At 45.6% G+C, this 27,441-nt stretch overlaps 1 protein-coding gene across 3 annotated transcripts in view; it reads right to left on the bottom strand.

Moving 5' to 3' along the window:
- Positions 1-27,441, bottom strand: part of MGLL (monoglyceride lipase) — a 225,868-nt gene that overhangs the window by 102,349 nt on the left and 96,078 nt on the right. Inside the window, exons 1-2 of one of the 3 annotated variants that reach the window (XM_059161918.1) lie at positions 3,393-3,532; positions 1,950-2,094 (exon numbers count right to left, since the gene is read on the bottom strand). In XM_059161918.1, the coding sequence (XP_059017901.1) occupies positions 1,950-2,074 (125 nt within the window). In that variant the 5' untranslated portion in view covers positions 2,075-2,094; positions 3,393-3,532. Of the gene's footprint in view, positions 1-1,949; positions 2,095-2,587; positions 2,884-3,392; positions 3,533-27,441 lie in introns of those variants that run through there. The other 2 variants (XM_059161917.1, XM_059161919.1) reach the window with 2 other exon arrangements.

Below are 27,441 nucleotides of genomic sequence, written 5' to 3'. Positions count from 1 at the left end.
GAGATGTTCCAGAACACGCAAGAAGGCAGGCCTGCAGAGTAGTGGCTAGCTGCCCAAGCAGCTGCTCTCGGTTATTAATACACGGACATGCTCTCATCCAGTTGGCATAAACCTCTGCCTCGAGGCCCTCACTGCTCCCCATCACTCTGGCTGCCACAACACCTCCTCCAGGAAGCCCTAGCTCTCCTCAAGATCCAGAGAGGCAAGCCACAGGTTTAACACCTGCCTCCAGGAATTTCTGATTGGTCGGGACTAGTGGTAAAATGGTTTGAAGATCACTCCTGATGTTGGCCCCAACTCCCCATTATCTCTGCCATCTCCAGGGGGTAGAGGCAGAGGAGGGGGCAGCGGTAGCCTCCTGGTCACATTTCTCTCCCAACTCTCAGGACCCAACTGCCTCAGCCACCCACCCACCCACCCACGTTCTTACAGCCACGGGCAGCTACCACAACACAAGCCCTGAACTTCTCAGTTCAAACTACCGGAGGTGGGGCAGGGGCAGACAGAGGCTGTTGCTGCATCTAAGTGGAGCAAAAGTAAAGGAGCCAGCAGAATTCCCCACAGCGAGATTGTGAAAACCACTCACAGCCAAGGAAGGGCAGCCAATTCGGCCATTCCCAACCCGCTCGCCCACCACCCTGCGCGGCCCCCTCTGGAGGCCCTCCTTATTTCCTTGACCTCAAACTAGGATGGCCTCTCCACTCAACCAAAGAAAGCTCCCAAAGTCCAGGACCTGGGCATTAAAAACATGTCCTTCTGATTCTTTGTCCTCTTTTTGTACATTGATCAAATAATGCACCACATACCACAAAGTTCTTCGAAACTGAACCAAGAATATGCAATTCTATAGCCAGTTAAGTCAGAGTGGAGAATTAAGGAGAATGCCTGACAACCCTTTCTCTCCCTCTCCCCCCCATTTCCTCCCTCCTTCCTTCCCTCCCTGCCCCACTCTCTCCATTTGACACACATGCAGACATACATACTTTCTTCTTGAGGAAATCTTCGAGAAAGATTTTGCCAGAACTGGAAGGAACTATTATCAGCCCATTATGATAGCCAATTTACAGCTGCCCTGAGGCTATGATTTAAACCAGGTCCTTAAAAGTCCCTGTCTCTGTGTTTTTCATGGGCAGCTACCTGGATTACATACACCTTGTTGAAAACACAGGCGAGACTATATGGCTGTCCTAGGGTCAGGTGATTACTGAAACAGAGACATAATCCACACCAGACCTTGTCTGCTAGGAGACCAGAGGCCTGAGAGGCAGGTAAGATATCCATGGGACAGGAGATGCTCCCCCGTCCCCAGGCCGATTGGGCACCACAAATAATTTATTTCCCTGAATAACACAAACAAGCAGGGTTTTCCCTGTTTTGTACAAGAGGAGGGGAGCAGCAGGAGACCAGCTGTCTGATGGAGTATAGTCCCGACTATAATAGCAAGACAAATACTTGATGGAAAATGGACGAAGTAATCAAGCTGGCAAGAAATCAGAAGGAAATACCCAGGCCCCTTTCTTCCTAGGTGTACACCTAGGGCACCTCAGAAGCTTAAAACTGAGCAGGTAAAGAGAGGGAAGATTACTCTATGGATACAGTTTTGATTTTCTTATCTGCTTAGGTGGCTTTCTGGAGTCATTGGGTTTGATTTTTTTAAAGGAATGCCTGAACCACAGGAAATCAACGCCAGCACAAAAAATAAAGTCATGTGGAATTTTTGAACACTGCCATACGGTAGAATCAGTATCCTAGTTGTTATAATGAAAATAGAACTCCTGCTTCTTAATTAAAAAAAAAAAAAAAAAAAGATCAAGTATAAATCTCAGCTTTGTTAGCACCACTGTGCCTGACGTGAAGTAGGTCATGAAGAAAGTGGCCCCAAAGGAGATGCCACGTGAAGGAGGAGAGGCAGGTGAGAATGTTCCCGTGAGCATCTGAGGCAGACTTACTTGGGTGTGCCCGTGGGTTTCCAGTATCTGCAGAAAAGGTACTGCCCGTCGGCATTGACCAGGTGAGGCAGGTCCTGGTATGGAATGCTCTGTGGGGTCCGCCTGGGAGAACTTTCCTCTGGCATTCTGGAAGGATCGTCAAGCCCTTAAAAGAAAAGAGGACATATTCCTAAGTCAGAGATATGGCAAAACACACAGAGATGGGGAGAAAAGCGTTATTCAGTGTCAGTAATATTTTTTAAGCAGTACAAAAAAAAAAAAAAAACCCACAAAAACCAAAAAACCTCCATTTCAAAGATTCTTAAAAACCCATATATTTCTTGCAATCTCTCCAAGACTGAAAAATCCCATTTGTTCTTAAGAAAATGCTCACTTTATTTTTTAAGTGCCTCATTACAGCTTTTTCCCCCTTCCCATCTGTGTTTATTTTAAATCATTTCAGGAAACTTCATCTTAAAGACTATTTTAGCAGTAATCAAGTGGAAATTATAGTCAGCTCTGTGGGTATAAAGACCCAGCTGCAAGAAGACCCATCTATCTCAAAATCCCCAAGGAAGTTTCAAAGGGGCACAATAATGAGGTGGATGATACTCCAATTAATTCCTCCTGTCTGAAATTCCAAAGATTCCGTGACAAACCTGTTTCCATCATGTCCTGGCTTTTGCATTCCACAACCACGACAGCATGGAGGATCAGAGCCAGGCAAATAAGGGCTGTTCCCTCATCTCCGCGGTCACAGGGCAGCATTCAAGCAGTTCCCCAGCCCCTGTCCTCCCCACCCCACGCCCTGCCCCCAGAGCCTGCCTTTCGGGCTTTAGGGGTTGCGGAGCCAGGCAGTCTGCGACCAGCACTGACAAGCCCTCCGGGGCTCCCCTCCTTCCCTAGGGGCGGGGAACATGCGCCTGCTATGCCCCACTACTAGTTTAGGTCATCACTTTCCCTAGACAAACCCATGGAGGGGTTCGGTGGGGGGAGGGGCTCCGAGCCCCGCACCCCCTGCCCAAGGAAACTGGGAAACTAGCACCGCGCACCCCGAGGCACCTCGCACACGCACAAATGCGGGTCCCCGGGGCAAAGTCACCCCCGAGGCTCCTAACAAACTTTGCTTTCCTGCCTGTCTCCGAGGAGCCCCGCAGCTGTCACTGGGAAAGCCACGGGAAAAACCAGGAGACTTCGCCCGGCGTGTGCACGGGGACGGCGGGGGACCGGGAAGATGGAGTTGACGCGGACAAGTTGGTTTGGGGGCTGGTGCGAGGGAGCAGGGGAGGGCGCGCGCACACACGCGCGCACACAAACACGCGCACCACACAGACACGCGCGCACACACGCGCGCGCACCAGGGGGCGCGGGAGCCCACGCCGAGCGTGCGGGGGACCCCCGAGGCTGCTCCCCACCCCTGGGGACGGCACTTGCTGGCTGGGGCAGGGGACGGGAGGCAGTTACCGGGGCCACGAGCGTCGCTGTCGCGTTCCCCGAGTGCCGCGGGTCCTCGTCTGCGGCGGGCCGGTGTCGGGCCGAGCTGCGCGCCGCCGGCTCCGCGGCGACAGGGCGCGGTGTCTGCGCTACCACTTTATCCCCGGGCCGGCTTGGCGGCGGGGGCGGCCCGAGGTGGGTGGGGACGCGCGGGACCGGCAGGCGGTGCGGAGAGGCGGCGCCCGGGGCCCACGTGTGCCCGGCCCCGCGGGGAGGAGCGGGGGGCACAGCCCGCGGACCCGGCCACGCGCTCCTCTCCGCCCGGCCTCGCGGGAGGCCGCGCCCCGGGGTGGCCGCCCCGGGGACCATCACCAGGCCTGGAATCCAGCTGGGCTCACCAGAGTGTCAGAGCGCCCGGGAGGACTTGCCACACCCACGCGCAACACATCTAGCGCACACAGACCCACGTAGAGACCCACGCGCACACCAAACATACAGACTGCGAGCATACATACACACGGACCACATACGTGCCCAGACCCACACCCGGGTACTACACGAACAGACACAGACAACACACAGGGACACATACAGATAACATGTAGACGCTCCATGTTCACAAGGACACACATACATACAGGCATGTGGATAGACGTGCCTACAGATATACATGCATGGACACATATAGACACGTAAATGACATACCACACACACAGACAGACACACAAGCACATACATACTCAGTACACAAAGACCGAGGTGTGGGGGCCACGGAGATACACAAACCTATACAGACACACACAGAAAGGAACACAGTGTGACACACTCATGTGCAGACACCCGTAGACCTCACCAAGCACACAAACATGACATGCACATATGGGCAGACAAGCATATCGTGCGCATACACACACACACACAAACACATTCACACCCCCACAGAGACACACATGGTCAGACACACATAAAAAGCTGGGGCGGGGGTGCACCTAGGTGGTATGGTAGAGGCAGACTGGTGGAGGACTTGTCCCTCTGCTTGCATCCCCAGCAACCGTCCCCCAGTCCCCAGAGGTCAGCCCCCAAACAAAATCTCTGGTGCATCTACACAAGCCAAAGGAAGGTCTGAACGCTCTCCAGTACAACTAGCAATGTAACCTGTGGGGTTATAGCAACCAGCACTGCACTTAGAGTCAGAACACCTGTTCTAGCTCCTCCATTTGTCCTGTGGGACTTAATCTCCTCACTGGCAGCCTGGGTAGGACAATACCTGTGTCCCCAAGGAGTGTGACAAATGTCCTCAGCTCACACTGACCTCAGCTGGCCTCTGTGCCTTTCCTTCTTTCACAAATAACTTTACACCATAGCAATGATGAAAAGAACTGCTGTCCTCCAGAAACCCGTATCTCAATGTCACATTGTGGGAGTGTAGGGGGCCCAGGCTGCTTAGAGCCTGTGATCTAACTTAAGAACTAAAACAATAGCCTTTGAGAAGCTCTGGGTTTTAAGTGCCGCCCAGTGGCTCGCCAGCTCTCTGGCCTCAGGCAGTTCATCAGGCTTGGGACAGAGAAGGGACAGCTAAGTGACTTCACTGAGGGGCAGTTTATAACAGCCGTGCAGGACCAGTCCAGAGCCAGCAGCCCTGGGGCAGGGAGCTGGGGGCCCGGCCTTCCCGCTGGCCCTGCTAAGTACATTGTATTTACTTGGATGGTAATTTCTTCAAGGCAGGGCAATTGGGGATCTGATAGAGGTTGGAGGGGCGATAGCCCACCAATAAACCTTGGCTGCATCTGTTGTTTTGGTTTTTTTCCAGTTCCAACATTCCAAAACTTTAGTGAGAAAGTTTGGAGGACATATTTTGTTGAAGTTATCAGCAGAGCCTCTGTAGAAATGGTGGTAGAGAGTTTGAGGATTTGTTTGCTTGGTTACCAGCATAAATGAGAGCGTGGTGTGCCATCAGCAGGTTGGGAAACCAGGACTGAAGAGACTGAGACTCTGCTGTTGTAGATCTGGCTTTTTTTTTTGAAGTAAACTTTTTATTTTGAGATACTGGTAGATTCACAGCAGTTGGTAACAAATAATACAGAGAAATACTATGTGTCCTTTACCCAGTTTTCCCCAGTGGTAACATCCTGGGAAACTGTAGGACGGTATCATAGTCAGAATACCGACATTGATACAGAGCTACTTCCTTCCCACCCCGTTTCCTTTATAACCCATGCCAGGTGCTTAATTGTTCTGTTACTAAAATTTTCTCATTTCGAGAACGTTCTATGACTTAAATCACACAGTACGTGATCATTTAGGGTTCACTGTTTTCTTTCAGCATTTCCGGTGTTGTGTGTAGCATTCTATGGTATGGATGAACCACACAGTTCATTGAGGGACTTTTGTGTCATTACCCTTTTGAGCTATCATGAATAAAGCTGCTTTTGCAGCCCATGTAGAGGTTTTTGTGGGAACATGAGTCTTCATTTCCCGAGAGGGTAATTGCTGGGCCATACAGAAATTGCATGTTGTTGGGGGAACAGCTCAGGGGTAGAGCATTTGATTGCAGAAATTGCATGTTGTTTAAGAGCCTGCCCAGGGATGCCTGGGTGGCTCAGTGGGTTAAAGCCTCTGCCTTCGGCTCAGGTCATGATCTCAGGGTCCTGGGACTGAGTTCCACATCGGGCTCTCTGCTCTGCCTGCTTGTCTGCTTACTTGTGACCTCCATCTGTCAAATAAATAAATGAAATCTTTAAAAAAAAAAAAAAAAAAAGAGCCTGCCCAAATGTGTTCCAGTGCGGCTGTGCCCTTTTACATACCCACCTGGAATGTGTGAGAGGGCCATTCTCTCTGTGTCCTTGTTAGCTTTCAGTGTTGTCTCTTTCTTTACTTTAACCTTGTCCTTCCCACTGTCTTTTCTCTTCCTCTCCCTCTGGGACACAATGATATGATGTTAGATCTCTTGTTATAGTCCTTTAGGTCTCTGAGGCTCTCTTCATTTGTTTTCCTATTTTCTCTCTATTGTCCAGATGAGGTAATTTCTAGTGCCCTGTCTTCCAGTTCACTGCTTCTTTTTTCTCTCCCCTCCATTCTGCCTCTGAACCCATCCTCTGAGCTTTTTGAATTCAGCTATTGAATTTGTCAGCTCTACAATTTCCCCCTTTGGTTCTTCCTCAGCTGAGACTTTCTATTTTCCATTAGTTTCAGCCATGTTTGTAATAGTCCCTTGAAGCATTTTTATCATGGCTGCCTTAAAGTCTCTGTTCTTTCTTATGCCGTCTAGTCATTGTCTTTTTTCATTCAATTTCAGGTCTTCTGTGGTTCTTGATGAGCTGTATGATTTTCTATGGAAACCCCAATGGTCTGGTCTTGTATTATGTGGTGAGACTCTGGATTTTATTGAAATCTGCTGTCTTCGCTGGTCCTCTCTGACACTGCTGCAGGCCAGAGGATGGGTGGGTGTGGCCTCATTACTCCCAGGTAGAGATAGAAGCCCAGGTTGCCTACTCAGCCTTGGTGGGTGGAACTGCATCATGTTTTTCTTCCTTGTTATTTGACTAGTATAGAAAGGTCAATATCTGAAACTTTTCTGTCTTGTTCAGCTTTTTCTCTCCTGGTCCTTTGGCTTGAAAGAGCGGGCTTTGATTGGTTGGGTATTGTTTGGTCTGTGCCCATGATGTTTCTGGGTTGCTGGCTTCTCCAGCTCCAAGACTGGAATATCTGAGGCAAAACAAAAATCCAGGCACTCACCTCCATGTTGTTCCTTTGTGCCAAGGTCTCTGGCTGGTCTGCCTTTTCTCTCCCCTTTCAGAGTCTCCTTCACTTTGTTTTATATATGATGTACAGGGTTTTTAGTTGGACTTACTGGGAGGAGTAGGGAAAAGCACATCTCCTGTGCTATTGCAAATACAGATGTTCCATATCTGCTATATAATCCAGAATTCCTTGCCTACCCATGTGCCCACAGAGACCTCAGGGCCCAGTCTCTCTAGACCAGAACACTCTAGAGACAATCATCTTCCAGAAGAGTGCCAGTTGGCAGGGTCTGTCCCTACAGCTTGGGATGAAAGGATAGGGCAGCAATTCAAATAAAAGCGGTATCTTTCTGCTACCACTGGTGTCTTGTGTGGCCTTCCAGAAATGCTCTAAGGTTTGAGCTGAGTGGAACATGCTGGAAATAGCTGTGGGGAGGAAGGAAGTAGGAAAAAAACTAGGAGACAATAAGAAAGCCAAGAGTTTCTCTTATTAGAAATTTTGGCAAGGGCAAATTAACTTCTATAGCTTTTTACAATCACAGGACTTTGGGGTGCTGTATACCTCAATTCTGGGCCACTTCTGGACGGAGAGAGGTGGAGGCTGGGAATGGAGATGGTTATTAGAGTGAATGATAGAGAAGAGGTAAGACTTTGAACAAACTTAGAAGGAAAATCAGATTAAAATACCTAAACTCTGAAATATGCTCCATTGGCCAGTTGTGTAACTTCCAGCAACTTACTTGGCCTTCCTGAGACTGTCTCCTCACCTGAAATGAGGGGATACGAATACCCACTGCTGGCCTTGGCCATGGTCAGTTGAGATCATGTCTGTCTAGCACTAAGCTCAGTGCCTGGTGGGCAGTCAGCTTGCCTAACTGCAGGGTGACACCTCAGTGGCCCACAAAAGATACTTTTTGTCCGAAGGAAAAAAATTTAAGATTTTTAAAAATCTACTTATTAGAGAGAGTGTGTGTGTGAGAGAAAGAGGGAGAGCATGCACAAGTAGGGGGTGGGGCAGGAGGAGAGGGAGAAGCGGACTCCCTGCTGAGCAGGGAGCCCAATGTGGGACTCGATCCCGGAACCCTGGGATCATGACCTGAGGCAAAGGCAGATGCTTAACTGACTAAGCCCCCCTGGCGCCCTGAAGAAAATTTTTCATTTGGATTTTTTAAATTGGTAATTTCACATGCAAATCCAGATTTCCAGCTTCTCTTGACAAGCGGAGAGATGTGGTCACAAGGGGCCACAGTGCTGGATATGTTGGGCACAAGATAAGGGAGACTGGACTTGTGGGTCTCAAACTGAAGAGAAAGGTTAGGCCAGAGATGTGGGAGTTGCACCTTGCACTGGGCTAGAGCACACTGACGTCAGGAGAGTGGGCAGGCAGAAGTGTAACTTGGCAGCCTGTGCATTGTATCTGGTCTGCAGGAGGTTGAGATTAGCCATTGCTGTGCTTTCGAAATATTTGCATTAGTAGTCCACATTCCATGTGATAGTGTTGGTCTCTGGATTTCCTCTAAAAGGCCAACAGCCTGGCAACACGAGGGCCACATTTGTGCCTGATGGTGGTCAGCACTGCGGCTGAATGGAAACTGCTGGCTTCAGGTGGTGTATGCTTCTGCCCTTTTGCTAGACCCTCTGCTGCACCCAACTAAAGAAAAACTAACTCTCCAAGTTCATTCTATGAGGCCAGCATTAGCCTGATCCTAAACAGGATGAAGACAATGCAAAAAGGAGAACTATAGGCCAATATTTCTGATGAATATAAGTACAAAACTCCTCAATAAAATATTAGCAAACTGAATCCAACAGTACATTAAAAAGAATCATTCACCAGGATCAAGTGAGCTTTGTTCCTGGGTTGCAAGGATGGTTCAATATTTGCAAATCAGTCAATGTGACACATCACATCAATAAGAGAAAGGATAAAAACCATATAATCACTTCAATAGATGCAGAAAAAGCATTTGACCAAGTACAACATCCATTCATGACAAAAACCTTCAACAAAGTAGGTTTAGAGGGAACATACCTCAATTTAATAAAGGCCAGACAGATATTTAAAAAAACCCACACGTAACATCACACTCAGTGGAGAAAAACTGATAACTTTTCCCTAAGGTCAGGAACCAGACCAGGACGTCCATTCTTACCACTTATTTTCAACATAATACTGGAAGTCCTCGGCACAGCAATCAGACAAGAAAAAGGAATAAAAGGCATCTGAATTGGTAAGGAAGAAGTAGAACTTTCACTATCTGCAGATGACATGATACTATATAGAAGAAACCCTAAAGACTCCACCAAAAAAAAAAAAATACGAGAATTTAGTAAGGTCACAGGATACAGCACCTGTCACCTTTGTATTAAAAAACACAAAGAAACAACAAGGGTTGGCCAGAATGTGGAGTAAAAGGAACATTTGTGCACTATTGGTGGGACAACAACCAACAAACTGGGGCAGCCACTGTGGAAAACTCTATCGAGGCTCCTGAAGAAGTTAAACTTAGACCTGCCCTATGATCCAGTAGTTACACTACTACATATTTGCCCAAAGAATTCAAAAACGCTAAATCAGAGGGATACATTTGTCCCTATGTTTATAGCAGCACTATTAACAATAGCCAAGATATGGAAGGAGCCCAAGTGTCCAACAAATGGGGATGAAGAGATAAAGATGTGATATATGTACAGAGTGGAATATTATTCAGCCACAAAAAGAGTGAAATCTTGCCATTTGCAATGACATGGATGGAACTAGGGAGTGTAATGCTAACCAAAATCAGTTAAAGAAAGACAAATACCATATGATCTCACTCATATGTGGAATTTAAGAAAGAAAAACAAGTAAAGGGAAAAGGGGGGGCGGGCAAAGACAGGCTCTTTGATCATTGAGGGCTACCAGAGTGAAGATGGGAGGGAGATGGTGAAATAGGTGATGGGGATGAAGTAGGACACTGTGATGAGCAGGGCGTGTTGTATGTAAGTGTGGAATCACATATTGTACATCTGAAACCAATATAACACTGTATGTTAACAATACTGCAATAAAATTTGTTTAAAAATTAAAAATCTAACCCTTGAGTGTCTGGTTTATTTCACTGGGTCAGAACATGAGGAAGGGGGCAGGTTTTGGTGATGGGTGATGAGGTATGATGTGTAGTTCTGGACTTTTGGTTTCTCTGGGACATCCAAGCCAAAGCCTAATGAGTAGTAGCTGACACAGTAGGAGAGTTGGGTCAGAGAGGGGGGCTTGGAAGTAAGTGGTACTTGATGTCATGGGAATGGATTCAGTTGCCCAGGAACCATGAACCCAGAAGAGATCCTTGTGAGAAGAAGGAGGATGATGGGGACAGGGAGACTTTGCCAAGGTGATAGGAACAGAACAAGATCCCTTGGAAGGTGTATTTCACAGAATCTAAAGGCACAGCATGTTGTAAGAAGGACCAACAAGGTCAAATGGTGTCCAGACATCAAACAAGAGGACTGGAATAGGTTCAATAGATTTAATGACAAGGAGGTCATCTGTGACCTTGGAGAGAACCCAGTTCGTGGTTTAACCAGGACAAAAGATAGCCTACACTGAGCTATGCCATGGGTTGAAAGTGAGTGGAGACAACTCTTTCAAGATGTTTTGTGTGAAGAAGAGGTAATGGTATATGGTGGCGAAGAAGTCTGTGCATTTCAGAGTCGGATGACCTAGATTTGGTCCCCAGCTCTGGTGACTTGAACTACACGATCTTGGATGATTGGTTTACCTTCTTTATGCCTCTGCAAGGTAGTTAAGAATCCTATCTAGTTCATGGCACTGACTGGAATAGAGCAGGACCATTGCCTTGCACAATGCCTGGCTCTAGGTAGGCAAAATGTGAGACGATGTCACCATGTGGGAGAAGTTCTGATGAGAACCAGACTTAACAGTGAGTGGTGAGTCTCCTTCCCACTCCTGAATCCTTGTTCCTGTCATGGGAGGCAGCCACCCGGCAGGGTCTTGTGTGGCTTTTGATAGATGCTCCGAGGTCTGAGGAGAGTGGAACATGCCAGAAATACCTTGAGGAGGAATGGAGAAAGTAAGACGCAAGGGCATCAGAGGGGACTATCTGCGTCTCTGTGGGGTCCCCATTGCTGGGCTTCTTGAAGAGGTGGGACCAAACTGTTGTGTGTCGGCGTTAAGGACAGGGCTTGAGAAACATCTCTTCAGGGCAGGTGAGAAGGTCTGTTGCCTCAATGGCCCCAATGAATGGCCTTTGCGTTGTGACTTTGCAGGTTTCCACTACCTCTAGGTAGACATAGTCAGAACTGAGTTAGATCATAGGACCCCCATCTGAGGTCACAGACTTGTTTGGTGCAGGGAAAACCCCACGTTTGGTGACCAGGAGCGCCAGAAGGGAAGTGTTCTGTGTAAAAGTAAAGGAGACACTACCGGAGAAAACTGGGGCTTTCCCCTACTCAGGGTGACTACTGGGTTTTTCCAAAACAAAGGGAAAGGAAAAAAGAAACACTTTGTACTCTATACAATACCTACAAAAAAAGAATTTACTGGAGGACAGAACCAACCAAGTTATGTACCCAGTGTTGTTACGGAGAGGTCATAAATATTCTTAATGTTGTTGTGACAAGGTGTGTTGATTTTGTTGTTCCGTCTTATTGAAATGGTTATAAAAATTTTCCCCAAATCATTTCTTCCTTGGCCCCTTTCCCTATTTTTTTTCCATAAAAAAGATCCTTCTTCATAAATTCTTCCTGTAGGAGCACCTGGGCGGCTCCATCGGCTAAGTGTCTACCTTCTGCTCAGGTCATGATCTCAGGGTCCTGGGATCGAGCCCCATGTTGGGCTCCCTGCTCAGTGAGGAGTCTGCTCCTCCCTCACCCTCTGCCCCTCCCTGCCCCTTGTGATTTCTCTCTCTCTCTCTCTCAAATAAATATACGGTCTTTAAAAAAATAAAAATAGGGGCGCCTGGGTGGCTCAGTGGGTTAAGCCGCTGCCTTCGGCTCAGGTCATGATCTCAGGGTCCTGGGATCGAGTCCCACATCGGGCTCTCTGCTCAGCAGGGAGCCTGCTTCCTTCTCTCTCTCTCTCTCTGCCTGCCTCTCAGTGTACTTGTAATTTCTCTCTGTCAAATAAATAAATAAAATCTTAAAAAAAATAAAAATAAAAATAGGGGTGCCTGGGTGGCTCAGTTGGTTAAGTGACTGCCTTCAGCTCAGGTCATGATCCTGGGGTCCTGAGATGGAGCCCCCCATTAGGCTCCCCACTCAGTGGGAACCTTGCTTCTCCCTCTCCCACTCCCCCTGCTTGTGTTCCCTCTTTCGCTGTGTCTTTCTCTGTCAGATAAGTAAATAAAATCTTTAAAACAAATAAAAATAAAAAATTCTTCCTGTAGAGATTTGGGGCCTCTGATCTCCATAGTTAAGAGAGGGCTGCTGGGTACTAAATGTGAAATAAGTTCTAGCACATGTGTGGGTGCAGTAAAGTTCCAGAAAGCTGGCTCTGCCCTCCATCTACCCTTCCATGTCAATGGAAGGGCAATGTCATTAGAAGAGATAATCCCAGAACAGCAGGTGTAGCAGTCAAGGCAATTTCCAGCCTTTCCTTGACCACTAGGAATTGAGCAGGAAAAACAAAATAGGGAATTTCTGATCTTTTACTGTGGTTCCTACAGAAGTTGCATCTGTTGGAATCCAAATAGAGAGGTAGATGAATAGCTACCTTTGTCAACACTAGCACCATTGCCACAGAGGCCCTGGGAGGGCCCCCACAGGGATTTTACAGCTGAGGAAACCGCACTGGTCCTTTGACTTGCCTAAGGCTGTATGTGGGGAAGGGGAAGAGCCAGTCTCTGCACCTGCTGTGTTCTGTCTTTTGCGACAGGCTGGTGTGAGCCCAGGCTGCTAGGGAAAATGGATGTAGGTGTTCAACACTCAGGGATTAAATAACACTCAGCTTCACAGTGAGAAAGGCCCTCTTCTCTTTCATCTTTCTGATGAGTCAAAAACAAAGTCTTTGTTGGGTTTTTACTCGTGGGTAACGTTCCAATGTTCGCGCCTCTCCCTTTTACACCACTTGGCTTTGTTCCTGTTATCATTCATTTTATTTATAGGGTTACCTTAAATGTGTGGCAAGGGTTCATTTTCTATTTACAGAAAACTTTGAAAAAGACAAAGAGTTTAAAACAGGGATTGATTTAAAGAAAGATATCAGGTAAATTGCAGAACACACGGGACATAGAGAATGCAAAGCTGTGGTGTCCGTGGTGGGGACACAGAGGTGGGGTCTTGGTGGGAGAGTTGTGTGTGGGCCTGGCCTCCCTGCCTCTCGTGCTGGGCCTCAAATCTGCCTTTTCTAGTGAGGGCTCCTTCCATACCAGCCTACTACTGCACTTCTGGGCTTCGGCTTCCTGTGGGTCAGCATAGGATTGGCCCAGAGGTTCTCCCAGGGTCGCTTCAAGCTCTCAGAGACATTCTGTGGCTGGCTATTTTTGCTATGTATTTAAGCACCAGGGCCAGCCCTATTAGGAAAGGCCATTAAGCACAATCAAATTTACCAAGATGGAAATACTGGTCCCCCACCTACACACCACCTTCTTTAAATGCATTTGGCAAGTCCAGAAAGCCAGCAATTAGTAAGTGGGCCCAATCACTATAACGAGATCTGTTCTCAGCAGTAAAGGAGAAATTCCTGCACTGACTAATCTGGTTAATGGAGCGGTTAAAAGTTCTGCATGCTGAAAAATATTCCTTTGGGGTCATTATAAGCACAAATAAAATGGACCCCTGCTGGCAAGTAACAGTGGCATGTCACACACATATGTCTTTCTACTTTGTTTTTTTGAAAAAAAAAAAAATTTTTTTTTTTTTTTACTTCTTTTGAATAGAAGCGATTGACCTAATGCTAGGTTTTGGTCTTTGAAGGCAAATGAGGTAGTGGTTATGATTAGGCAGGGAAAGTCCAGGGATGGGTTGAGTAACTGCAGACTGCTGCATATGCATAGAAATTTCCATATAATCTAGGCAAGGCTGGGGCGGGGGAGAAGCACACTGCAGGGTTTTTCTAAACAGTAGCTCTCTCTCTTTTTTTTTTTTTTTCCCCTGATTTGTTTTTAATTGGCCGGTTTGCGTTAAAGAGGCCATGTGGTATGATTGTTAAAGGCACAGACCCCGGGGGTCGGACTCAGCTCTCGGATTTAGAAGCTGTGTGACCTTGGGCAAGTTACTTAGCCTCCCTGTGCTTCCATTTCCTTATCAGTAAAATGGAAGTAATAATAGAACTTGCTTCACAGAATTATTGTGAAGATTTAATGAACTAATACATTAACATGCTCAGAACAATGCTTGGCATCTAACAAATCCTTTATGTATGAAGTACATCGTTATAATTATTGTTACTATTATTTGTAGCACAACATCAAGTCTCCCTTCTAAGTTGCCTTTGCAAATACCACACACCTGAGAATTCTGAGTACATCGTTATAATTATTGTTACTATTATTTGTAGCACAACATCAAGTCTCCCCTCTAAGTTGCCTTTGCAAATACCACACACTTGAGAACTCTGTGTCTTCTGAAATCGTGTTACCTTATACAATATTAAATGTATATTTCAGTGTAAAAACAAAATTGGCAAGCTTTGGGGAGGATTTTGTAGCTGGAAGAAGTCCTAGATGTCACAGAATCTAAGGCCATCATTTTATAGGTAAAGCAACTGAGACAAAGAGGTGAGGTGACTTACCCAAGGTTCCACAGCAATTTGGTGGCCAGATCTGAATTAGAAAAAGAGCCTGGGCCCCACCTTTTGTATCTTGGGGGAACTACATTCCTAATGGGTTCTTAGTGTTTCTGTTATGGAAAGCAACTGTAAAGAATGAAGATACTCAAAGGTCTCTCAGCCACATCCTGCCAGAGACCTGCCTCAGATTTCCCCTCATTTCCTTCAAATCTGGAAGAGGTCTATGCAGACATTGGTTTTCTTTGATTTGTTTGTTTGCTGAGCACCAGGCAATACTTGCTCCTTTCCAACCACAGCTGTATTTCCTTTTAAGGAGCCCTCCACCGTTGTGGAAATTCTTGGGGCAACTATCAAAGTGCCTGCATGACTCTGGCCAACCAGGGACACAGAAGCCACCGCACTAACTGTGACTAACTCTTGAGCAGAATGACGCGGGCTGGGAGGCCAAGGCAGAGCTCACTCGTTCTCAGGCTTTCTTTCTGAGTACCTCTGTTGCACGCCCCAGTTGTCACGCCAAGCCAGGCCTTCTAGTCTTTAGTGTGTTCTGTGAGCAACCCAACGGACCTCTAAGAAAGGTCCCTCGGGCTTACATTAGCCATATTTGATTTCTGCTGCTTGCCATCAAAGAACATTGATCAATACAACTTAACTGGTTGTCTTTGGCTTTCAGAGCCACTCGGAACTGGCAGGTAGAAGGAAGGTCAGAGATGCGGGGAGCAGGAGCTGCCAGGCTTGCTGTTGAGATGTCTGGGGAAAAGGAAAAAAGCTAAAGAGACCAAAGACCAAGGAGTCTCTCCAGATCAGCGTGGAGAAGGCTCAGCAGCTGGAACACTGGGAAATGGGAATTCTGTCAAGTGGAGAAGTTGGCCTATTTAAGTCCCCAAGAGTGGGGGAGGTGGATGGGATGAGGCAGCTGACAACTCAGGAACAGGAGAACAGGAAACAGAGGGAAACTTCCCAGGACTCATTCCTCCCCTAGGAAAGTCCACCCATGGCCACAGCAAAACAACCCTGCACAGAGAGCCCTTGAAAGCGAATCAAAACATGGCTTCAAGGACCATCTTGGCAATAGAAATCAGTATTTGTTTCTTCTTTCTTTCCTTCACGTAACTTGAATTTACTCAGCAGCTGCTTCAGGCCGGACATGGTGCTGGATGCTGGGGTGCGAAGCTAAACCCACCATCTTTCCTCTCATGTGATTTGCAGTCTAATGAGCAAGAGGGCCAAGAATGCTACCATCACAGCCAGATCGGGGAGCACCCCAAGGAGGGTGTACATGTAAACAGGCTGTGAAGGATAGCGCCACGGTCCATGCAAGAAGTCATGTGATGGCAACGTTCATCTTCAACAACCATGAAGGATGTGTGAAGATTCCGGCAGAATCCCAAGCCTGTGACCTGAAGCTTATCTTCTCTCTAATGCAGGCTTTTGTCCCCTGCCAGGCATTGGCATGGAGGAAAGGAACATGAGTAGGCCATCTTGGGCTCTGGTTCCCAAAGTCTGGTTTGACACCCAGGCCCCCTAGGGATGAGCACAGGCACCCAGCAGGTCCTTACTACTGGAATATGGTCCGTGGACCAGCGGCATGAGCTTGTAGCAGGAGCTTGTTAGAAATAGGGAATTCCACACCCCACCCCAGACCCACCGTAACAGTCTGCCATTTCAACAGGGCTGCCAGGTCATTCATGAACATGTTAACATTTGAGAAGTGTTAGTTAAACCCTTACGTGAAATACTGAGATATTCATTAAAGGATAGCTTATTTGGAAAGACTCAGGTCAAGAACTGAGCCATGCTGGCTGGGCATTGTGTAACCAATGTCCTTGTGCCTAACGGGGACAAGGGCAGAGGGGTGAGGGAGGGCAGGAAGACTCAGTCAAGACATGTTCCTGTAGGTGGTCTGACAAGACGCAGGAAGCTTGTTCCATCTATTTATTTGGGTCTTTTCTCTTTTCTTTTTGATAACTCTGGCCAGGGGGTTATCAATTTTATTAATTCTTTAAAGAACCAGCTCCTTAATTTTGTCGATCCATTCTACTGTTTTGTTTGTTTCTAGATCATTTATTTCTGTTCTACCTTTATCAGTTCGCTTCTTCTGCTGGTTTTCGGCTTTATTTGCTATTCCTTTTCTAACTAGCTCCACCTAAATTTCAGATAAACAGTGACTTAATTTTCAGTTTATTAGTGCATCCCAGGCATTATTTGGAACATATTTATTAAAAAGTTACTCATTGTTTATTCAAAATGCAAATGTAACCAAGCATCCTATACTTTTATTTGCCAAATCTGGCAACCCTAGTCTACCAGGACCCAGGTGTTACCTCTCAACACCTAAAAGAGCTTCAGACTATTAAAACAAAGGGATTAAGAATATCCAAAATGACAGAATGTGTGACTTAAATTTAGGGATGTGTATATAATTGATCATAATATTTTCAACCCAGATATGAATGCCATTGAATCACCAGCTTCTCCCCACAAACAAGAAAGAGCCAGAGGTGGCAAAGAACCTAGTAAATGGTATTGGAAAAATAACACTGAATCTCCACTTACTGTCACTTGGACAGGATGCCCAAAAGTGAAAGATAAACTTAAAAAATTAATAGAAGGCAAGAGAATATCTTTGTTACCCAGGTGAAGGAAAGAATGTCTTCAATTAAATCTTAAAAACAAAAACTGTCAGAAAGCAAGTAAGTAAGCAAGCAAGGAGGGAGGCAGAGAATGAGGAAGGAAGGAAGGAAAGAAAGAAGGAAGGAAGGAAGGAAGGAAGGAGAAAAGAGAAAAGAGAGAGAGAGAAAGAAAAAAAAAGGATTTGATTACATTAAAATAAAGGATTTTCTTCCAACAAGGGACACCAAGGGACAAATGAGGGAGACAAAGAAAAGGTAAGAATATTTGCCAAAATAAAGGATTCATTTATAAAGGTTACATGGAACTCTTGCAAGTCAACGAGAAAAAGACAACTGTCCTCATTTTTAAGAAATAGGCAACGAATATGAACAGGGAATTTCTAGGAAGAAAATCTCAAAAAGCTAACAAGCATATTGAAGAGATGCTCCAATTCAGCAGTCAGTCATTAGAGAATCGCACAACTAGATAACATTAGCACATCATTAGCTTGGCACCAAGTGAAAGTCAAGCCATGGGAATTCGTAGCAGGTACAAGACTGGGGGTGGGGAGCTGGTGGGAGTGGATAGCCACTCTCAGGGAAGTATGTGTACCCTATGGCCAGCCTCTCACATTCCAGTTCTCACACAGGTCCAGAGGGGGCAGCACAATTCTTTGTGGAGGGCTGTCTACACATCCAGAGTGGCCATCACTGGGAGAGTAGATACATCAGAGGAAGTCACACTGAATTCCAAGCAATGGTCAGACACACCCAAAGTAAAAGGATGGATCTTACAGAGCACTTGGTGAACACAGTGAAAAACAATGAAATCTAGAGCATACTTCCATTTATATGAGTTTTAAAACATAGACACTCTGTAAGAAACATATATTTAAAACATGAAATATAAACAGGATAGGAGGGCTATATTTCCTTGGAAGGAGAACTGGGAGAGGGATGGGAAATACAAAAAAATGATAAATGAAAAATAATACAAAAAAATAAACAGCAAACAATAAAATAATAAGTGAAGAAGAGAGATGAAAAATGTAAATAAAAGAAGAAAGAACCAACTGTGATAAAGTAGCATGGAGTGAGGGGATGATTGGCTTAGCCCCGTGCACCTGAAGTTCAAGAATAAACACGTAAATCTATAAACAAGTAATGACAGGTGTCTACAGTCACTGTCCTGCTCCCCTTTGGGGCTTACTCCGAGGTCTTCCCTTCTCCCCAGGACTTGGAGGGCCGGGCCCCCGGACCTGGTTTTCTGTTCAGTGTCCAGTTCTGCTGCCCAAGGCTGCTGTACCATTTGTAGATGTGCATCTCTGTAGTTTGAATGTTCATGCTTGGCCCGGCCCCACTATGACTCATGGTCTGAGCTACTCACAGTGTGGGTCTTAATCAGTGGGTTTTGACCAGAGAAGCAGAGTGGTGCTAAAACTCTCCTTCCCTGACCTCCTCCTGCAACCTTGGGTTGGGGAGGGAACCTCAGCATCTCTATTGGGAAGTATTCCTTAGGTGGCTCTCAGGAAATTTGCATGTTGAAAACTACTGATGTTGAAAAAAAAATTCCATAAGAGAGCAGAATATAAAATTAGCACATAGAAATCAATAGCCTTTAAGTACACACGTATATATGTATTTATATTTATATACATGAAATAATCAGAGGATACTAAGGAAGAAAAAATCCCTTTACAATGACAACAAAGAAGGCAAAATATTTAGGAATAAACTGAAGAGGAAATATACATAACCTATAATAAACACCTTTGAAAGATGAAAAATGCAAAGAAATGGAAAGGCATTCCTTGTTCTTGGATAGAATGACATCATAAAGATGCTGATTTTCCTTAAATTAATTTATAACGTTTGAACAATCCCAATAAAAATAGCAACATGCTTCTTTGTGGAGTTAGCCAATTGATTCTAAAACTCTGAATTTGAAAAATGCAAGAATAGCATTGAATGTCTGAGAGGCAAGAATGTCTTACCAGATGTTAAAGCATACCTTTTTAGACAGCGTGGTGCTGGCACATAGAGACCAGCAGACCAGCGGAAAAGAACAGAAAGTCCAAAAATAGCCTCAGCCACATAAAGGAATTTGGTATTTGATAAAGATGCCATCTCAAATCACTGAGTCTTTTTAACAAACAGCCTTGGGAAACTGTTAGGTTGTTTTGGAACAGGTAACACAGCTCACAGCTTACCCAAGAACAAATTCCAAAGGCATCAGGGATCCAGACGTGAAAACAGGAAATTGCACGGCTATTAGAAAACCACCTCTATAAAGGGGTTCTCAGGTCCCTTCTAATTGTCCACTGCTGGGATTCAACTCTCCAGCAAAGTGACTTAAGGCAGAGTGTTCCCCAAAGAACAGATACATTCTTCATAGTTTTCAAGCCCCCTCTGACTCATCTACCTGTATAGCAGGAGATAGCTCTGTGAGATGCATGATGTATTTAACCTGCATTTGTGGTGAAGATCGCCAGCATTCATGGGCACACAGCTGGACTGCGCTTCTCAGACACCTTGCAGCATCAGGAGTTCCTGGCCAGTGGAATATGGAGGGAAGTGAGCTGCATGCCAGCCTGTAAAACTCTCCCTTTCCCTGTCTGCCAGCCAGAGGAAGAGCGAAAGATATCTAAAAGCTGGTGTGGAGCCACAAATGGGAAGAGCCTTAGCTCCTGAATGACCACGTGGAGCAGAGAGATGCCCTGCCACCAGCAACCTGCATTGAGCCGTGGAGCAAAGGAGAAATAAAAGCCTCCTGCCACATGAGGCCACTGAGACTCTGGGTTTTGTCTGTTACAGCAGCTGGCATTCCTTGCTCTGACGAATATGGTGTCTGAACTGTTGCTATTCCAGCAGGAAACACTTCCGGCCCTTTAAAACCTTACCAATCTTTCCCACCTCAGTATATATGTGTGAAGTGTCAACCCAAAACACCCAGGTTTGAAGCTGAATAGGTAGTTGCGCACCAAGTTCCCGTCTGTGCTCAGGAAACACAAGAAGAGAGGGACACCCTGGGCATGTGACAAAGGGAAAAGAGATGCTGGAAGACACAAGATCCTTTAAATTCTGGCACAGAGAACAAGTTCACAAAAATGTTGGAAAGAACGTGTGGTTCTTCACCGAAGTTAAAACTCTGTTTGCTTAGAAATTAAGTTGGAACAGTAGGGAGCATTTCTGTAGTAACCTCCCCCCCACCCCTGCCAACAGACTTCAGAACAGGAAGAGAGAGATGGTGGCCTGGCGCAGGAAGCGGGGGCACCAGTACCCTAAATCTGTCCCTATAGGCCACAGTAACATTTAGCACTTCTCTGTGAGAGGTTAGAAAAAACATGGTTTTCTCGTAGCCAGCAGCCCCACACTTGCAGTAATAGGAGCGCGGGTTCTCCCCATCAGAGTTGGGGGCAGGGCACAGCCCCTAACATCTTATATCACTTTATGAGCATGATGAGCATAACTTGGCTGACTCCACAAGGATGGGTCAGAGCTTGCCCGAAAGCAGGAAGAGGAGGAGGCCATACCACACTGACCTCCCAGAGAGCTAGCAAGAGTTTATGGAGCCAATGGGGACAGGCACTGCAGGTGAAGGGGGTGGGTGGGTAGGAAGAGAGAAGGAGTGACCAAAATGCATCGGCAATGTACTGGGGAAGTCTAAGGAAAGAAACAGCAGGGGCTTCTCAGACCACCTTAGGGATGCATGCTCCCTCCCACAGGTGCTCACTGACCTCACCAGATGCACAGCCCTGGGGATGGTGTCTAGTGGTCCCTGTGCTACAAATGCCACCGGTGTTCAGAGTGTGGGGACTAAGTTGATCAGTGGCAAGAAGATGAGCTGGTGAAGTCAGGCTTCCTGGGGTAAGAGAAAGGACAAAACCGTTCCGCATGTCTGACCCTAGAAAAAAGCTGATAATGCATTTGTAGCTCTCTTTCTAAACATGACTGTGATGTGTGCAAATACAAAGGGCATGCTAGTGACACGTGACACCTTGCAGGGAGAAAATGCCTTTGAACAGTTGTACGTTGGCCTCTGCTGCCCTCCAAACCCCAGATGTGCTGTGCCTGGGTCCGAGGCATGTGACTGTAGCTGTAATACAGAAACTGTTAGAGACCCTGAACGAGAAGACACACCAACCACTACATTTAAAGGGCTGTTGTCCTAAGACAGTAGCAGAGAGAGGCTTGTAGACTTTTGCTGTTCAACACGGGGGAAGAAAATGGAACATCTAGGAAACAGGAGTGTGGATTCATGTCCCCCAGAAACAAGACAGGGCTATGGTAGGCCGAACTCTCTGCCTGGCCTGCAGGGTTCCCGGGGTCAGATCCCAGCTGTGATGGCTCTAAACTGGTTTCCCCAATTATCACCCTTCCTTTGCTCCAGCCACACCTCCCATCTTGCCTGGGCTTGACCACTCCATATGGGGTCCCAACTTAGGGCCTTTGCTCTTGCTGAGCCCTCCACCTAGGATGTTCTCTCTCTAGCCCCAGCAAGTCTCCCTCCCTCCCTCCCTCCCTTCCTCCAGTCTCTGCACAAGCATCAGCTCCACAGAGAGCAGCCCAGCCAGATGGCCCCTTTATCCTCTTGGTTTTCTTGCTAATACCTTACTGTTAAGAATACTTCATAATATATCACAATACTTGATACTAAAATTACACAATTGATAAGTAAACTTACTATATATTACATCTTTATTATCTAGAATGGCACCATTCAACAAGGTAGCCACTGGCCACATGTGGCTATGGAGCACTTGAAACATGGCTCATCTGAACTGAAGAGGGTTTTAAGTGTAACATACACACTGGATTTCAAAGACTTAGCCTAAAAAAAGAATACAAAGTATACATCTAAAAAGTAGACATCTACGCATACATCTAAGAATCTTATATGTATTATATGACTGACTGCATAAACCCAATATATTGGGTTAACCATAATTTAGTCTTGAAATTAATTTCATTTACTTCTTTTTACTTTGTCTGTGTGTCTACTTGAAGATTTGCAGTTCCACATGGCGCTTGCATCTGTGACTTTCAGTCGGTTTCCATTGGACAGTGGTGATCTAGGACGAGCATTCCATGACAATAGGGACTTTGTCTCTCTTGTTCTGGGGTCCAGAAGAACACCTGCACATAGGACAGGCTTAGTCCACACTTAGTCCACCATTGAGGGTGCACACAATGGCCATTCAGCCATTGCACTTGTTGAATGGAACTCTGTGTTTGTGGAAAACTTCATGATAGGCAGTCTCGCCCTTTGCCCTCAATCTCTGTCTTTCTCTCTCTTCCCCCATCCAACCCTCCTTCCATCCCTTCCCCTCTGACATCATCATTACATAAAAAACTGACAGCCTACCCTACAACCCAGCAATTGCACTATTGGTTATTTACCCTAAAGATACAAATGTAGTGATCTGAAAGGGCACGTGCACCCCACTGTTTATAGCAGCAATGTCCACAATAGTCAAACTATGGAAAGAGCCTAGATGTCCATCAACAGATGAATGGATAAAGAAGCTGTGGTATGTAGCTACAATGAAATACTATGCAGCCATCAAAAACCCTGAAATCTTGCCATTTGCAATGATGTGGATGGAACTAGAGGGTAGTATGCTAAGGGAAATAAGTCAACCAGAGAATGATAATTCTCATATGATATCTCTGATATGAGGAATTTGAGAGACAGGGCAGGGGGTCGTGGAGGGTAGGGAGGGAAAAAATGAAACAAGATAGGACCAGGGAGGGAGCCAAACCATAAGAGACACTTAATCTCGGGAAACAAATTGAGGGTTGCTGGCGGGTGGGGTTGGGAAGGGATAGGGCGGCTGGGTGATGGACACTAGGGAGGGCGCACACTATGGTGAGTGCTGTGAAATGTGTAAGACTGAGGATTCACAGACATGTACCCCTGAAGCAAATGATACATTATATGTTAAAAAAAATAAAATAAAGAAACCGACCGCCTTCCTTGTCTGCTTTCTGAAGCCCCTGTCCTGATTTAGGCCCTTCTTGTCAGGTTCAAAAACATGTTTTAAAAATGCTGTCTTCTGAAAATAAGCTCAGTTCTCTTCCAAAATAGTTACTGTATTTTGGATAGCTCATCTTTTTTTTTTTTTTTAAAGATAACTGGACATTTTAATTCATAAGAGTGACCAGAAAGCTCAGAGGTCTGTCAAAGATGTTATTAAGGGATAGATTTGCCAGAGCTTGAGAAAAAAGATTGTAGGCGAAACATACCATGGTTTCATCCCATCAACTTCAATCTGGTCAATAAAACTGTTACAAACTTCCACTGACAGACCACAAAGTGTATACTCTACCCACAGATAATCAGGGACTGAACATAGATTCTTCTCATTCACATTTGTGGATGGCTCATCTTATGGACAAATTAGTTAATCTAATTAAACTGAGAGAACACCTAGAAGAAAGCAAAAGAAAACACAAACAAACACTCATCCCACGGCAGATAGCATGGCAAAGCAGCAGGCCAGGGGTCAGAAATGTGTCTGGTACCGCCAACTCTGGGAGGGGTGAGGAGTGAAGGGCGAGGGGTGAGCACAGAGAACAAGATTCTTCCCACATTCGGAGAGGCAGGCCCCACTCAGAGCAGCTGGCTAACGCAGCAAATATGTCTACAAAAGGAGAGACACAATCCATTCAGCCATTGCACAGATGTACTGAGCACCTCCCATATACGTGCCAGGTGCTGAGGAGACAGCCAGAATAAAACAGACAGGATGCCTCTCTTACTGCAGCTTATGTTCTCTGTCTGGAAGACACAAAAAATGGGCAAATAAGCCCATGATTAAATATATGCTTTCTACACACCTTAATATTGCATGATCAGAGAAGAGAATCCACTTTGCCAATTAATTCTTTTTAAATCCACAACTTGGGGTAAAAAAAATGGGCAGGGGAAAATTTGTAGGATTTTTACAAATGAGGGACATTTAAGATAAATCTCTGCAAAAATAAAGCCAGGGCTACATACAAGAATACACAGGCCACCACCTTAAGAGGCATCCAGGATGGGTGGCGATTCAGTCCCATCAGTGTGGGAGAGCTTGAAGACTCATCACACATGTTGCATGTTGAAACCTAGAAAATGCTAACCTCGTATTTCTAGAGAGGAGAAAACTAATTTTAATACCACTATTAGCATTAGGACAAAAGTAGTATCAGATGCACCTGCAGGGTTGCTGGAGTTGGTAGCATATTTGGCACAGAATAAAAGAAAGGCAAAACATGACACCCACTGGAACAGAACACACTAGCCTGAAAAGCCCTTGAACTCCACAGTGTTTCAGGGCAGGAAAACACGCCAGGCTCTTTGTTAGCTCTGAGCACGCGCCTGAGCATTTTCTGGAAGAGCATTTTCTGGAAACAGCTAGGACTGCAACCCAGATCGCCTGCTTGCAACTGAAAGGAGACAGAAACCAACAGAGCAACGGCATTGATTTAACTAGTATTCTGCAGTCATGCCAATGCCAGGGTGGGGGAGCCCATTCCTAGGATTGCAGCTAAGGACATCTGACAAATCTATTGTGCAAGCTCTTAGGCAATGTATAATCGGCCCCTGGTTTATAAGTTACACAATAGTAAATTTATGCTCACTGAACTTCTGTGGGAGGAATGGGGGTGCTATTAACAAGAGGTGTCAGGTAAAGAAGGAAACACTTTTGTAAAGAATAAGGGTTTGTATGCGTATACGTGTAATTATATCATCTGTATTCATTCATCCATTCACCAAAGATCTATTAGTGCCTTTTACAACTCTGCTGTTGGGGATACAAAAAAGAATAAAATATGGCTCCTGACTTTAAGAAGATGACGGTCTAGTTGGAGAGCTCAACATGTGAGCCAATCATTACTGTAGGCATAGGGTAAGTGCCAATAACAATTTGGACACTTTCACATGGACTCAGAGAAGAGAATAGAATGAATCCTACCCGGCAAAGGATGGGAGTCAGGGAAGGCTCCCAGGGAGGAAGATAATCCACTCTGAGTGGGGTATCAGAGGATGAGGAGTTTACCAGGCAGAAGAGGGGAGGGGAAGGAAAAACTCACAAGCAAAACCATGCGCAGTCATAATGGCCTTGATCTCACATGTGACAGGAGGGAGGAGAGCCAGGTAGCATGAAATTGAGTGTGGCCCAGCTGTTACATTGGAAATATGTTCAGCTGTCCTAAAAAAAAATAAGTCGCCAAATAAAAGTGGTTTAAAAATGAAGTTGTTTCTTTTTTTTTTTTTTCCTCACATAATCATATGACCATGGGCAGAGTTGGGCTGGCAGGAAGGTGACCTTTGGCAAGGTGACCTTTGCTATGGCTGTAACCCGTGGGCACTCTCTATTCACCCCAATGCGATGCCAATGCACTCTCCATTCACCCCTACAGTGTGTTCTCTATTCCCCACATCCATACTCTACCCCTACCTCATCTATATCCAAATGCATTGTAACTCACTCCTACCACTTTTATGTATTCACATTCCATATTCTATCTAGAAGGGACATGCAGAGCACAAACCTCTTCCTTCTAAGGGTACAACTTGGAAATTGCACCCATGGCTCACTCATGCAGCATACAGACATGGTTTAAGAACATGGCTGCAAGGAAGCCTGGGAAACGTAGTTCTTGTTTTGGGCAGCCATATAGCAGTCATCTGCCAAGTTCAAAGTGGGAGGTCCTATTTCCATGAAGGGGAGAATAGAGACTATAGTGACTGCTAGCAGCCTCTGCCTTTGCATGCTGTACCGGTGATCTCTGGACTATCTTGGCAAAAGACTGATATAAAAGGCTTGCGACTTCTGCTTGATTTATTCTGACATGCCAGCTTAAGAGTGATTTTTTGATTTCTCAAAAGTAGAATGTCAGGATGCCAGAGGTTACTCAATGTCAGCAAGTAATAAATGAGTGTGCCCCAATCACATGTGCTTTGTAAGCACTAATTCCAGCATTGTCTTAAAGAACACTTTCTAATGTCTCTGACCTGAAGGTGTTTTAAGAGCTCTGCTGTATCCACTGTCCTTGTGTTGAGCATTTCCAGCGCCCCCCTCCACCCCCCACCCAGAGTAAGGAGATAGGAACAGACTTCTCGGCAGGGTAGGGCAGGGAAATAAGGCAGATGTCCACTTTACACCACCTTGGGTCTGAATCCCAGTGCATCACCTATGTGCCACTTGGAACAAATCACTTCTCTTTCTAGGTCTCAACTGCCTTGTCTGTAAATGGGAATAAATGAGGACATTCCACAGCCCAGTTAAATGAGATACTACATGTGACCCTTAGAGGGAGCTCAACAAATGTTTGCTTTTCACTGGAGGAGATCACAGCACCTGGGTAGAAACTAAAGCCCAAGAAAAAATGGAAAAGCCCAGTTTCCCATATAGCACCATATGTTAATTATAAGTGAATAAAATACATTAAACCAACTTAAAATAAATTTTTAAAATGAATCTAGTTTCTTAAAAAGAGATAAGGGCCCCTTTACAGTAATACCTTAGCCAAATGATCATGAGTAAGGTACAAAGTGACAGACATCAGGTGTCATAGCATCACTTCTATGGTATTGCTTCAAAAAATATATGATCTGAATGTAAGCATAAAGAAACATAAAACAAGCTCAAATCAAGGGACATTCTGGAAAAAACAGGACTGGACTTAGTCATATGGATATCCTTAAATGCACACACACACACACACACACATACACACACACACACAGAAGCGCACACATGAGCCTGCAAAGGAAAGGGAACTCATCTGGCTTAAAGGAGGTGAAGAAATAGAACAAATTAATGCAAAATTTGATTAAATCGTTGATCAAAAAAACTGCAAAGGACATTGTTGGGATAATTGGAGAAATGTGAATACAAGATATATGCTAAATAGCAGTGTATATCAAAGGCAAATTCATTGGCTGAGATCATTGTGTGGTGATTATATAGGGGAATGTCCTCTCTCAGTAAATACATGCTGATGTAGTTAGA

The sequence above is a fragment of the Mustela lutreola genome, chromosome 2, assembly GCF_030435805.1.
Source record: "Mustela lutreola isolate mMusLut2 chromosome 2, mMusLut2.pri, whole genome shotgun sequence".
NCBI lineage: Eukaryota > Metazoa > Chordata > Mammalia > Carnivora > Mustelidae > Mustela > Mustela lutreola.
This window is presented reverse-complemented; position numbering and strand designations above follow the sequence as displayed.